Source organism: Plectropomus leopardus, chromosome 22 (genome assembly GCF_008729295.1).
Source record: "Plectropomus leopardus isolate mb chromosome 22, YSFRI_Pleo_2.0, whole genome shotgun sequence".
Taxonomy (NCBI): Eukaryota; Metazoa; Chordata; class Actinopteri; order Perciformes; family Serranidae; genus Plectropomus; species Plectropomus leopardus.
Window position 1 is genome coordinate 19,457,457 of NC_056484.1, and position 14,207 is coordinate 19,471,663.

The 14,207-nt window shown below is 42.2% G+C and overlaps 1 protein-coding gene across 1 annotated transcript in view; it reads left to right on the forward strand.

Moving 5' to 3' along the window:
• The window catches only part of arid2 (AT rich interactive domain 2 (ARID, RFX-like)), a 45,600-nt gene extending 33,387 nt beyond the window's left edge, over nt 1–12,213 (forward strand). The window contains exons 13-21 of the mRNA XM_042511065.1: nt 88–222; nt 409–620; nt 1,652–4,092; nt 7,095–7,249; nt 7,334–7,472; nt 7,950–8,035; nt 8,167–8,290; nt 9,824–9,915; nt 10,540–12,213. Coding sequence (XP_042366999.1) covers nt 88–222; nt 409–620; nt 1,652–4,092; nt 7,095–7,249; nt 7,334–7,472; nt 7,950–8,035; nt 8,167–8,290; nt 9,824–9,915; nt 10,540–10,651 — 3,496 coding nt within the window. The 3' untranslated portion in view covers nt 10,652–12,213. The remainder of the gene's footprint in view (nt 1–87; nt 223–408; nt 621–1,651; nt 4,093–7,094; nt 7,250–7,333; nt 7,473–7,949; nt 8,036–8,166; nt 8,291–9,823; nt 9,916–10,539) is intronic.
• The last annotated feature ends 1,994 nt before the right edge of the window (nt 12,214–14,207 follow it).

The following is a 14,207-nucleotide window of genomic DNA, read 5'->3' on the forward strand; positions in this document are numbered from 1 at the left end:
AAGTTTTTCCTTACCTATCTTTCTTGTATGTGGTGTTTATTTTGCTAGTTGAGTAATCACTCTGTCTGTGGTTTGTTTCTCCGACAGGCTAAATGCACACTTTGAGACAAACCCTGAGGGGTCCGTGTCTCGATCAGAAATGTACTCAGAGTACCTTGCCACGTGCAGTAAAATGGGACGGAGCAACATCTTGAACTCCACCGGCTTCCTCAAATGTCTGCGGTTAGTGTCCTTCTCTGCTGAAGTGATGTCTTTACCCTGACTAAGATTGCTTTCTCTGTTTGCAACACAGTGTTTAGCCCCCTTTGCCTTTTGTAGAGCAGCTCTGATAAAGCAAAGCTGTTTCAGTAGTAATACCGGCAAATGTTTCCCTTTGTGATGAATCAATGTCTCCTCCTGCCACCTCAGGACTGTGTTTCCCAACCACACGATGCGGCGGCAAGAGGAGGCCAAGGCCAACAGTCAGGTTCAGATCCTCCTGGTCGGGCTACGGCGGAGGTCGATCCCCCTGCCCATCCAGCTGTACTACCAGCAGCCTCAGCAGCAGAATCCGGCAGCAGCTTCAGCATCTCCAGCAACCCGACACGAAGCTCCTGGAGACGCCCAGGCCCCGCCTCCAGGTACAACTAGCACAATTAATTGTGTTTACGTACTTTCATTAACTTTCTGTCTAGAAGTGATGATGATAAGAGCCACACATCAGGAGCTACAAAGTTGGAAAGGCAACACATAAAAGTATGAATAAATTAAAGGCACATGCATCAGGTTTTTTTTCAGTCACGTAATGCTAGGGCTACACTGCCTGCATGAGTGTGAGCGCCCTGTTGTATTTTTTTTCCCATGCCTGTGTTAGGTTAGAGCAGCCACACTGCGTGTCTGAGCAGCGCTGCTCAGCTGTGGAACATCCAGAGGACAGGAGCACAGTTTTCAGCAAAATTTGCTTAAAATTTATGAAAAGATTCTGGAATCTCTTTACCTTACGTTTTGTAGTTACATTTCTGGTAGGAAACCATTTTTTATTGCATAACATATTAGACACAACACAGCTAACATATTAGACACAACACAGCTTTTTGACTATGTGAAATGGCACCATGTCTTTTGATTCTAAGTGTGCCAACACCTGAGAAAGATCTTATGTGACTTTAAAGGTTGCAGCTTGTTTATGCAGACGCTCTTGTATTGTTGTTCGCCCAGCAGTCTCTTTGGGTGCTGCTGGACACGGTCTTCAGGATTATTCCAATAATGGAAAATCACCAAAATCAGCTTATTTTCAGTGCTTTTAATCACGATCTGTGATAAGTTCACATATCATCCCATCGCTAGTCAGGAGGATCTTACCAGACAAAGAGGGAGGAAGGCTGTAAAGCTGTAACATGTCATGAAACCAAACGAAGATGTCTAAAAGTGTTGTTTTGTTTATGAAGTGAAAATTTTAAATCTGTGTTTTAGACAAGATATAAAGTAAAAGTTGAATAATACACAAGTTGTGCGAATGTTATTTTCACTTTGCTTCATCTAAAATATATTAGAGAATATCAAACATGAGGGGAATTTGGGAGTTTTTGTAAACTTGGAAAATTAGTTAATTTAATTGAAGTGGCGTCTGGGATCTGAACACTTCTCTGTTTGTGTGTTAATGTGTCACCAGGCTTACCTCTCGGGCCTCCCAGTCTTGCACCCCAGTTTGTCCGGGTCTCGGGTCCCAGCCTCAGCAACACCGGTGCCGCTCCCTCCATGGCCTTGACAGCACAGGAACCTCCCCATGCAAATCACCCGACTGTTTCCCGTCACCAGGCGTCCCCACAGGTGTCTCCGCAGTTACCACCAAATCCTCTGGCAGCAGCAGTGCAGCAGCAGCAACAGGTCCGACCGGCTCCAACGGTCCAGATCCCCACATCGGCACCGGCCACCCAGAACCACAGCCCCCAGAACCCTCCCGCTCCTCTTGCAGCTCAGCAACACTCCCCCATGCTTCCCACGGGAACGCCCGTCACGCTATTCCAGCAGGTACCACAGGGCCACATCCTCACCGCCAGGGTGCAAGGTGTGTGTCCTCCAATCACCCAGCACCCGGCCCTCCCTCAAACCCCTCCCCTGTCTGGGCCTCAGGGTGCAGCTCCCCAGGTGGAGCCTCAGTGCGTTGCTGTGGCATCAACGCCCTCTTCTTCCATCCAGGTGGGAGGCGGTCAGGCGTTGAGTATCGCCGGTGTGCCCAATTCCCAGGGATCACGCGTCACGTTTCAGAACATCGCCCCCAAACCAGCGCCAAACCAGACGGGTGGACCAGCAGCCACGATAGCCACTCCCAACCAGCAGCCTCAGCCTCAGCAGCAGGCGCAGAGTGTCGTCATAGTCAGCCCCAACCCCCAGCAGAACCCCGCCTACACCCCCGCCATACACCAGATCGTTCTTGCCAACCCCTCCGCCATTCCCGGTGCCCAGACTATCCAGATAGCAGGGCAGCCCGGAGCTGCTTCCACCCCCTGCCCGCCTCCCGCGTCCCACTCCAACACGCCGGTCCAGCCCAATCAAACTGTCAGCCACGCACTGTCCATGAAACGGCACCAACAGCAGCATCAACAGCAGCTCCAAATCATCTCCCAAACTCCCCCCTCTCAGCCTACCTCCACTGAGTCCAGCTTGATCAAACAGCTACTGCTTCCAAAGCGAGGGCCTTCAACTCCGGGCGGAAAGCTCATCCTGCCCGCTCCACAGGTGCCCCCTCCCAACAGCACGATAGCACCCAGTCCACAGGTCATCTACCAGACGAGCTACAGCACCCAGAATCCCTCTCCTCAGCCTCAGCAGCTCAATGTCCAGCTTGTTCCTGGTCAGCTACCGGCTGCGGGAGCCCCAGCCATCCAGGCGGTCCAGCTCCTGCCGGGCCAGCTCATTTCCACGAGTAGCGCGGGGGCAGCTACCATCATCCAGGGCCCCACGGCAGCTGGACAGGTCACGTTCACCGTGGTCCCCAACACTGGCTTCACCACATCCACCGCTGCTGTCGCTGCCGTCAGCCAGGGGGCTGTGGCCCCAGGAGTCCCGCCTCCTCCATTCCCGACTGCAACAGCGCCCCACCACGCCCCGGCAGCTCCACCACCACCGCCACCACCACTGCCAGCTCCCCTCAGAGGAGACAAGATCATTTGTCAAAAGGAGGAGGAGGCCAAGGATGCCACGGGGCTGCACATACACGAGAGAAAGATCGAGGTGATGGAGAACTCGTCTTTGGCAGAAGGAGACGCCAACGGTAAAACTAGTAACGGCGATGTCCCGGCAGGTGCCAAGCTGCTAAACGGTCGGAAGTGCATGGAGTCTAATCTACCTCCATACCACTCAGGGAACAGCCAGGGGGCGCTCAACGGCCCGGCTACGGAGAGTCACCCTGCTAATGGGAAGCAGGCGCTCTCCCCGAGCCTGAACGCCCCCCTGGAGGGCAACCCCGACCCCAAAAAGACACTAGTCAACGGGGTGTGTGACTTTGATCGGGGTGACAGTGGTGGCAACTTAAACAAAAACATTCCAAATCACATTGCTTCCAAACAGTACTTGGGGAACGGGGAGGTGGGCCCCTCTGAGAAGAGTCACGGGTCAGACCCCCCTCTTCCCAGTCCTCCTCCCCCCCAGCAGGACACTGCCAAAGCCCAGCAGGCCGAGCGCCTGGCTAACGGACCCCAGGCAGTAGGCAACAAGCCTCCCTCGGAATTAACCAACGGACCTTTAGGGCCTGGCCACGCCGTGCCTGCGCTAAGACAGCAACTGCTCCCCAATTCCACCCTCCCCCCCACTGTTACTGTTACCTCCCAGAGTCTCGCCGCCTCTCCCGCTAACGGAGTGGCCTCCGAGGCTCGAGGTCTCAAGAGACCGGCCGAGAACGAGGAGCGCAGCACATCGGCAGCAGCACCCTCGGGGATCCCTAATAAAGTGGGAGTGCGGATCATCACCATCAGTGACCCCAACAACGCCGGCAGCAGCGCCACCATGGTGGCGGTGCCAGCAGGAACAGACCCAAGCACAGTAGCCAAAGTAGCAATAGAGAACGCCACTCAGCAGAGGAACTGCTCGCCCACACTGGCAGCTGGCTCAACGGTGAGTCACTGTAGGGTTAGTCTCACACGAAGCCACATTTATCAGTGTCTGCTCGTAGTGTAATCTGTCATAAAAGCGTGTCTAGCATGTCTGCCACAGACACACGGGTGAGTATCTGCATTACAGAGTCATGTGCTTCGGCTATGGCTCCTATGTTGTGTTCATGTATCAAACTTCCATCTTTAAATGATATCTCAGAGTCAGGGGGGATCCTTTTGTGAAACAATTAATGTGATTGTCATGAAATGCGGTGACACGCTGTTGTTTCCATAAAGATCCGTTGATCCGCAGACTCGTTAACATTCATGAGGTGCTTTGCGTTGATTATTTGTGGTTGAATGTGGGCGTGTAGAAGGCGGGATATTAGGCCGGTCCATGTGTAGACAATTCCAAGTTAATTCTGGATATTAAAAGGAAATTGTGGACTTCCAGGCGTGCGCACGATTTTATAAATCGGAATATTTTCGGCGCATGCCATTTTTTGCTTCTGTCCGCATGTTTACTTTTTTCACAAATCCTACGCACTGCTTTATAAATGAGACCCCCTAACCAGGGGTCCCCAAAGCTTCATGGGGGTCACAAGCCTTTTTTGATTTTAAGGGGTGTAAAAAAAAAAACATTTTTTTTATTCATTAGGCCTGTATGTCAGCACTTCATTTCTGTGAAAAAACTAACATTGTTAGTTTTTCAAGTTAAGATTATTTAAAATACAAACTTTAAAAACTAAAAAAAAGTCTTAGGGGCAGGTAAGGGCAGAGATTTCACAGGATTTATCTACTCAAAATTTTTCTAAATAGCTCGTTTTACATAAACTCTGCAGCTAATGTAGTCAGTTCATCAGTATTTCTGCTCTGTTTTTGTATTATTATGTTATGTTATTTCAAGTGCATTGGATATAATGGGGAAGTGTCCATAAAATCTGAAACTTAAGTAGAGGTCATCAATTTAGTCCATTATAGAAAATGGGTCCCTTAAGGAAAAAGTTTGGGAGCCACTGTTTTTTTTTTTTATCTGAATTCCAAAACATTCCTTTTTTAATCATTTATTCATATTTTTTTCTTGTAAAACACAAAATGCCTCTTCTGGAAGTGAATGTTGAACATATACTGTTTGCAGTTCTCAGGATGGCAGCTGACAGGATTGTCAGCAGCTACAATCTGTTCAGTTTTTATTGGAAAAAACGGTTCTAAGAAAAATGGCGTTAATTTGTTGTATTTATCTATAAGTGTTCTTGTTTTGTGGTCTTAGTTGCGATGCAGCTTTTATGTGACGTTCAGTCGATGTAATATGATACAGGATACTCCAACCTCAGATTTTTTTGCACTAAGAAAGAGCAAAAAAATACTCTTTATTTTCTCCATTCTGTGCCTCCCTCTGAGCTGCTAATGCGTTCGGCTGTGGAACAGAATGATTTTAAACCTGCAGAGAGGCTGTCAAGAATACAGCAACAAAAGCCACAAAGGGCCACTGGCATTTTAGCACTTAGCGAAGGACACTTTTTTTGTTTGTACCAATCCTGAAGATTTTTTTCATTTCATGTGTGTGAGATGCCACAAAAGACACAAAAATGAATATGACAGGTTTGAATGTTGTATAATCCATCACACTGATAACTAGAGCGTCGAATAACTGAGTTTTGTCAGCTTGGAGATTGGTTGCCTTTTTTGCACAACTGGAAGAAGTAGTTTGAAAGTATGTCTGTGGTTCTGCAGCAGGCATTAACTCCCTCTGAAAAGTTGGTTTTAAAATCAATCATGGGGTTTGCAAAAAGTGTTTAAGAGAAAAACCAACTTTGCAGAGTCAACAACAAATATGCACTTATTGCACATCACTTGTGAGTTGATGTGTGGAGGTTAAGAAGGTGAGGCCAGTTAAGACCATGTGGCTCTCACTGATACCCACCTCCTACAGCAAAGCCGCTGAGAGAGCAACTTCTGCCAAGAGTCGGGCCGCGGTTACATCTCAGCCTACACTTACTGTTCGGGAAAAATTACAATTTCAGCCGGTGAATTTTTTAAACTGTATTTTAATTTAATTTACATCAACATTACAGTCTGTACATTTTCATACAGTTACTTGTTTCGGCTGTGCATTTGTCAGAAGTGTGGATCGACTTGTGAGTTTTATGACTCAACACTCAACTTGACAAAGTCAAAAAAGACTTACAGCTGGACTTTAAAATCTATGACTCGTGACTTCGCATTTAGACACTAGACATGCAACAGCTTACACAGCATCACTTTAAAGGCAGAATAGTATTCGAGAAAATGTCTCACAAATTTGGGAAGATAAAGTTAGAACATTTTCTTGTATGAGATGAGACAATTTCAACAAGATAGAACAGAAACATACAAAATTAATTTTATTGTGTTACTGCTTATAGTTGTATATGCTTTGAAAGTGCAATTTCGGCATTGCTTTTTTATACATTTTTAAAATACTTTTAGTTTTTTTTTTTTTTTTTTTTAAATGCATTTTAATTTTAATTTTTAAATGTAGTAAATTATTGGGGATTTGACTTGGGTGTTTAAAGTCTTGACTCGGGACTTGTCTCTCTTGACTTTGGACGTGCAAGTCTCAGACTTACAAAGGATTTGGTACTTGAATGCAAAGACTTGAGACTTGTGACTTGGTCTTATTTCTGGTAACTGTACACATTATATTCAAGTATTAAATACATTTTTCTAAAAACCTAAATAATTACATTCATATGTATTTATAACAAACCCATCAAAAATGAACAAAAACGAGGATCATTGTCCTGTGTAAGCATATGACACTAAAGGCACAATATTTCAGGAAAGGGATGGTATGTGATGTGTGTAAAGGGAGAATTTTGGATTCTGTCTTTTAAAATTCCTTTTATTTTTCCTGTTTTTCTGTTTTCCATAGTAACCCATTCAGAACCTGATCTGTCAGTAATTATGAATATTTTATATGGATTTAGGGTGTCTCCATTTACTTGACAATTGTCAATTAATATTTTCCCAACTCTTCCACAGCCTACAGTTACCCCGTCCCCTCCGCCTGTATCCCAGCCTGCACCGGGGGGAAACCACAGCCCTCACCTCGCAGCACAGCAAAGCCCCGCAGCCCCACCAGAGCAGAGCAGGAAAGCAGGGCAGAACTTCAAGTGTCTGTGGATATCCTGTAAACGGTACGCGTCACAGACGGACATTCACAGTCCAACATAGCTGAGACGTTGTGGACCTTTTGCTGATGAGTTCCGTTTCTTCCTCAGGTGGTTTGAAACGCCGTCTCAGGTGTTTTATCACGCAGCAACGCAACATGGTGGAAAAGGTGTGTATGGAGGCCAGTGTCAATGGGAAGGATGTGAACCTTTTCCCCGGCAGAGACTGTCCTTCATCACGCATCTACAGGTAAGACTGCCTCCTCTCTCTGCTCCTACAGGGAGTCTCTCTTTGTCTCAGTGTTTTTGCACTTTTAATGGTACCATACCACCTCTACATGAAATGCTAACAATGAAAACATTTTCAAGATTTATTTTTACGTAATTATATATTTTTATTGTAATATGGTTGTTATTTCCAATGAACTTGTTTTTCTTTTTATGCCCTTTTACTGTTTTGACTTTGGTTGTTTAACATTTCTTTAGATTTCTTTTATTTGCTTATCTGCCTGTCTGCTATTTATTCCCAGAGTTGTGGTATCTATGTGCTGTATAATTATTTTTATTTTAATTGAATTGAATTGAATTTCCGTTTCTATATATTGTTAGGTTTTAGCACTCTCGCATGTAAAGCACTCTGTGCTGCATTTTATGTATTAAAGGTGCGAAACACATAAAGGTCATTATCATTATTATTATTAAAGAGTTTCCACTCTTTCTTTTGCAGGATAAGCACTGTTCTCGAGAAGCTTTGCTGGCTGGACTCAAACTAGAGGAGCAGCAGGCGCAAAGTCCCAATCAGACTTCTTCCCAGTAAGCACACCTTTCTGTACTAATCCATATCCACGGTTGATGCCTGAAACTGTACTCTGTGAAAATCAGTGCACTGATGGTGGTATTTGACACATGACACTGATGTGCTGTTTCTCTTTGACGTTCTAAAGGACTCCGCCTGCGTCAGGCAGTACTCCGACACCGCGAGCACCGAAAGCAATCGTGAATCATCCGAGCGCAGCTCTCATGGCCCTCCGCAGAGGCTCTCGAAACCTGGTCTTCAGGGACTTCACTGTGAGTAGAACAAGACTGACCTGTGCTTCGTTTCTCTCAGATTTTCCTTGAAATTCGCATTCACTTTGGTATGATTTGTAAAGCTCTTGGTTGGCCGAGGTGGACGTAAGCTGCTCTGAGGCTTTTAAATCCCACTGTTTCCTTTGTGTCATGCTTCAAACACAGACTCAGGATTGACTGGAAATGCCTCGGGCTAGGGGGCGTATTTGGAAATTTCCAGGTTTTCATGAGGTTCATTACGAATCTGCACAAAAATCAAATGTTAGAAAACCCTTTTGCAATGTACATACAATTAGACAATTTATCAGCGTGTCTTAAAAAGTCTAAAAATGTTTTTAATCAAATTAAAAAATAAATAAATAAAGTCTTATATTTGATTTTGGGATTCCCATTAATATTTTATGAAATTAAATTTATCCACCTTTTAATTTCTTTTTGTCAAAATGAGTCAAGCTTTTCTGTGTTAAAAGTCCACATTTCTGATGTTACAAATCTTTACCTCTGAACCTGAAGCTGTATTTTTACTCAACACTTGCACTAACTCACTTGAATAACCACAGTCCTACTAAAAACCAACCTCTTGTACGATATCACATAAACAGCTACTTACTTACCTGCGATACTTGAAAAAGATTTTTCCAAAATCAGACTTAAATTCGGTTTAAAATGACCCTGAAAATGTCTTAAGTATTAAATTTAAGTGCCTGATACCTGTAGACACTTTCCCACACATTGAATTTATTGGCGGCGGCCCACCATGACTTTGGGCACAGATGGAGCAGCAGAACGCCAGGCACAGTGAAGTTAATCTTAAACATCCATTACACTGGATATAGAGTTCAGCAGCAGCAGCAGCTGCGCTCATCCATCGCTCTGATCTGATCAGCTCTGACCGGATTTGCCTGATCAGTTATCCACCCCACAACTCAAACTCCTCAAACTGCTGCTGAGGGGAAAAAAGGACTTAGGATGAGTTCTGCTTGTGTTCACCGACCTCCAAAAACGTCTGAATTTACAGACGGGACACAGAATGTTAAAAAAAGGGAAATCTAATTCTGTAGAAACACCTGATTTCTTTTGCTTTAGAACTATATCTTTCTGCATATTTTGGCATTCGCTATTGTAAAAAACAGTTTGTTTGTAAGCTATATATCATATTTGGGACAAAATTGTGTCAGAAAAACCAATCTTGTTGCCATGTCCGTATCACAAGTAGAAAAATGGAAATGAAGCCTTTGTCTTAGGGATGCAACAGTATGAAGATTTTCACAGTATGGTAACCTCAAAAAAAATATCACAGTATTAAAGAATTATTCTTAATATGTCATATTGATGTTTAAAGAAATGGAAACTCTTTTTCATATTATTAACAAGTGTTTTCTCACTATAATTAAAACTTCAGGCCGGTTTTAATATGAAAATATGTGTAAAAAGTAAAATAAGTGTCTGTCTGCAGTGGTCACTCCCACTGAACCTCTGTCATATATAAAAGTGGAATTAATGAATGTCTTTCTTGTTTGTTTCCTTTGCTAGGATGAGAAAGAGGGACCAGTGACCAAACACATACGACTAACTGCTGCCTTAACGTTAAAGAACATCGCCAAGCACTCAGACTGTGGTCGCATGTAAGTGTCCCTCTGGCTCTGAGTGTTGTTTGTACCTTCGACTTGTGAACAAAAAGATGTCATGAAAGTTATAGACAACCTAAAAAAATACACCTGACAGTATAACGCAATCCGATACACGCAATAATTACCCTTTTTTGTGTAGCTTAAATTTCAGAGGTTGTTCATGCAGTTATTAGAGCTGGATTGCATTAAATCAGGGGGTCAACTGATCATCGGCCTGGCCATTTATTGGGGCCAATATTTGCCATTTTTGCCATGTGTATGTGCATTTTATTTTAATGATTGCAAATAAATTAATTAATTATAAAAAAAAAAAGAAAATGTCAGTGTGGGAGGAAAAGGAGAAAAAGTTACGAGAAAGTTACTTGACAATAAGAAAAAGAATAAATATATATATATATATATATATATATATATATACATAATGTATTTTTTTATAAAATAATTTCAAATCTAAAATATTATTATTATTATAAATATAGTTTTCTGGACATTTTTCCCTGTTTTTTTCTTTTTTGAATAATTATCTAGTTATCTTCCTCTCTTTTTGAAACTATTTTAGGTAATTTTCTTGTAATTCACTTGTTTTAATCACGTCTTGCGTTTCTTGCTGTCTCTCAGGTTGGTAAAGAGGCATGAGACGCACCTCTCAGTGCTAGCGCTAAGTAACATGGAGGTCTCCACCACGCTCGCCAAATGCCTTTATGAACTGACGCGCTCGCTCCAGGCTTAACGCCAAAAGGACAACCCAGTCTACAACCCCCATCCCTCTCCCGAGACGAGAGGAGGAAGCCACCGGTGAGCCGTAGCGGGTCTGCAGGGGGAGCAGAGGGCGGGAACCGGAACGAAGACCCTCCTTCTGCCGCGCCTGGCACCCTCCAAACCCCCCCCCCCCCCCCCACATCCCTCACCTCCTTCCTCGCCAACCTGTGTTCAAACACCCCGCCCTCCCTCATCGACACACACAAATACACACACAAAAAAAAAACTGCCACGGGGTCTTCCACCAGCTGCCCACCAGGGGGGGCTCTTTAAGACTGCTTCCCCGAGGGACTCCACCAACGAAACCCCAAACACGAGCACATTTTGTTTAAGTTTTTTTTTTTTTTTTTTTTTTTAGTTATTTTTCTCTTTGTCCCGTGAACTGATGTGTGCGTTGGAGTGAGTGGCGTTTGACTGAAAGGCACGGATTGGCAGGGAAGTGGGGGGGGCTAACGTAGGTGTCCCGCAGGGATGGGTGGAGGAGGACTCAGCTGGCAACTGGCGCAGAGAATTTTTTTTTTTTTTTTTCTTTAGAAACTTGGTAGCTTGGTTTTCTTACTTGAGTCAATATATTTTCACTTATTTATTATTGAAATGAATACCATTACAATTAATGAAAAAGAATCTTGTAAATATGTTGTGAATATATATAAAGAAGATCCTCTTTCATGCCGATGCAGCCACTGGAGAACTTGCTCTGTGGAGTAATAGAAGCATTACTTTGGTAGAATTGAATAAAGTAGTATGGTTTTTTTTGTTTGTTTTGTTTTTTTGCTTTTTTTATGATCCCTGGTCACTTGTATCTAATGTGATTCTATACTCAGCAGTGGATGAATGTACTTAAAAACCTGTAAATAATTCTGCAAAGGTACTGATGCTGTAAAGCTTAGGGAGGGGGAAAAACAGTTTTTTGTGGAACTGTGACATTTTTTGTATTATAATACCTTGTAGAACTCATTTTGCTGGCTGAAAGAGTATGGAATAATATATCTCATGTCATTTTGTAGAAGAAAAAAAAAATATTGAAGGTATTCTCTTCCCTTCCTCTTCCCTCACACGCCCTTCCCCCTCAACACACACACACACACAAGTAACATATATCCACTGTAAGCGTTTTGTCATTGTACGAGCACAGTGCGCGTACCAAAATTTTTTTGTATTTGTAAATTGGTTTAAATACATGGAGTTTTTATACAGGTTTTCTCCTGTGTTCTTTGCTTTACGTGCAGGTATGATATTTTCTTCACTACTTTTTTCTATCTTAATATAGTGTGGAGTTTTATTGTACTATTTTTTCATTCTTAATACCATGCCACATTCCGGCTCACGTCCTCAGACTGTCCTCTCTACCGTGTGTTGTGTAACATTTATGACTGCCTGTCGTATTAGCATCTGACCGGGGCGACCCAACCATCCTCATTTCTGCGGTGTCAGTAGGATGTGTGACTATACATAGACCTAACAGTCTGTTAGAGATTGGCTTTATTTACTTTGGTGACTGTTTATAGTTTTTAAATAAAACACTGAACATTTTGCTTTGGGTTTACGCTTGTTTCTTTATTTTTTTTCTACACAGATTTCTCCCGTTGTTCAGTCTATGAAAGAGCAGGCAGTAGTTGATGTTGAAGATGTGGAGAGGCTCAACTAATTAGACTAGATTGTTCAAATGGTCACACAAAGTCATGGAGAAACGATTGAAATATTTACAGCTAAAAGTAACTGATTAGTTGTTGAAATACATTACTAAAAGTAAACAGTTGAAGAGTAAGCAAAACGTAATGGATAAACATTTGAAATACTTCAAAGTAATGGTTACAATATCTGATTGAAAGTGATGCATTAACTACTGAAATAGTCAAAAAAGGATCAACTTTAGTTGACTAAAATGGATAAATGGGGGTCGCTGTTGATAGATTATTTATGAATGGTGACATGATATGAAAAGTAGCTTTATATAGTTGAATAGTTTGCTGAAATAAACACATTGTTTAAATTATTTAGTTGAATAGGTAGTAAGAAGTAATGGATGAAAAATTGAAATTGTTAAAAGTAATGTATAAATAGTTGAAATAGCAAAATGAGGTGAAATAATTTGCTACAGTAATTTATAAATGATTAGATGGTTAAAAATAATGGGTAAATGTTTAAAATTATAAGCTGAAAGAGATGGATAATTGGTTAAAATTACTATGCATAAGTAATGGCTAAATGGTTAGAATAGTTTGCTAAAAGCAAACATGTGAGGAACATGTTGAAATAGCTAAAAGTAATGGATAAAAGGTGAAATAGTTAGCAAAAAGTGATGTATAAATGGTAAAAATTGCTAAAGAATTGGAAAAGTTGTTGAAATGATTAGCTAAAAGTAATGTATAATTGCCTGAAATAGCTAAATGATTGAAACAGGTAACAAAAAGTAACATTTATATGGTTGAAATACTTGTGAAGTAATGTTTAAATGGTCACAATAGTTGTGAAGTTATGTTCAAATGGTTGAAATAGTTGCGAAGTAATGTTTAAATGATTGAAATAGTTTATCAGAAGTTTAAATGATTGAAATAGTTTATCAGAAGTTTATATGGTTGAAATAGTTAGCTCCAAGATATGGATAAATAGTTGAAATAGTGAGCAAAAATAAATGGCCTGTGTCATTCCAAGAGGTAGCCGTTCTAATACAAACTTGACCTAAACATCCTAAATATTGAGCAGTTCAATCAAAGATTACAACAACAAAAACACTTTAGAGACATTATGAAATAAATTCAGCTGAATACTTTTGGAGTTCATCAAGAGCTATCTGACAATGGTGAATTTTCAATGGCTGCGACCACTATGCAAAAATTTAGCCTCCTAGTTAGAGCAAAAACTGTGGCCGCCAAAGTGTGAGGAAATTTTTGTCTACTGACTGATCAACCAACCGATAGAGCGACTCACTGGTTGCAGCTAGAGAAAGGAATTGGGCAACCACTGGTACAGAGAACACAGAGCATGAGTCTTTCCCTGGATTCATCGCAGCTCCCTGTTGTGTGCTAAATAAGAAACGTCTTAACAGATGCCAGTGTTTTTAATATTCAGCACTAAGTTTTCATGGTTGGTAGTTGGAACTTCAAACAGCCCTCTTGTCTGATATAACCTAACAAGCTCTCTTTTTTGGCAAGCTCATCCTTTTGTTCTGCTTAACCACTGGACACGTTCCTTTGCCTCGTTCCTTTCAACATAATTGAATTGTTAATGACTTTGCTGAGCGCTCCACTTCCCACAGCTCCCAAAACATACTCTGTGTTTAATCTTTCACAGAACTTTCAGTATTCATCAAAAAGACTGTACCGTCTCATTTTGTTAGTGCTTAGAGCATAATGTGAGATCCTCGTGCTGGGTTATTTTTGCTTCAGTCTTTGTTGTTCGTTGGTCTTTTCTGTGGTGTTTCTGCATTTAATCAAAAGATGCAGGGAGTCTTATGTAATCGTGGCTGAGGTGGTGCTCGTTTTTCAGTCATTCGAATGAAACAAATGGACCCTTTGGTCACGGAT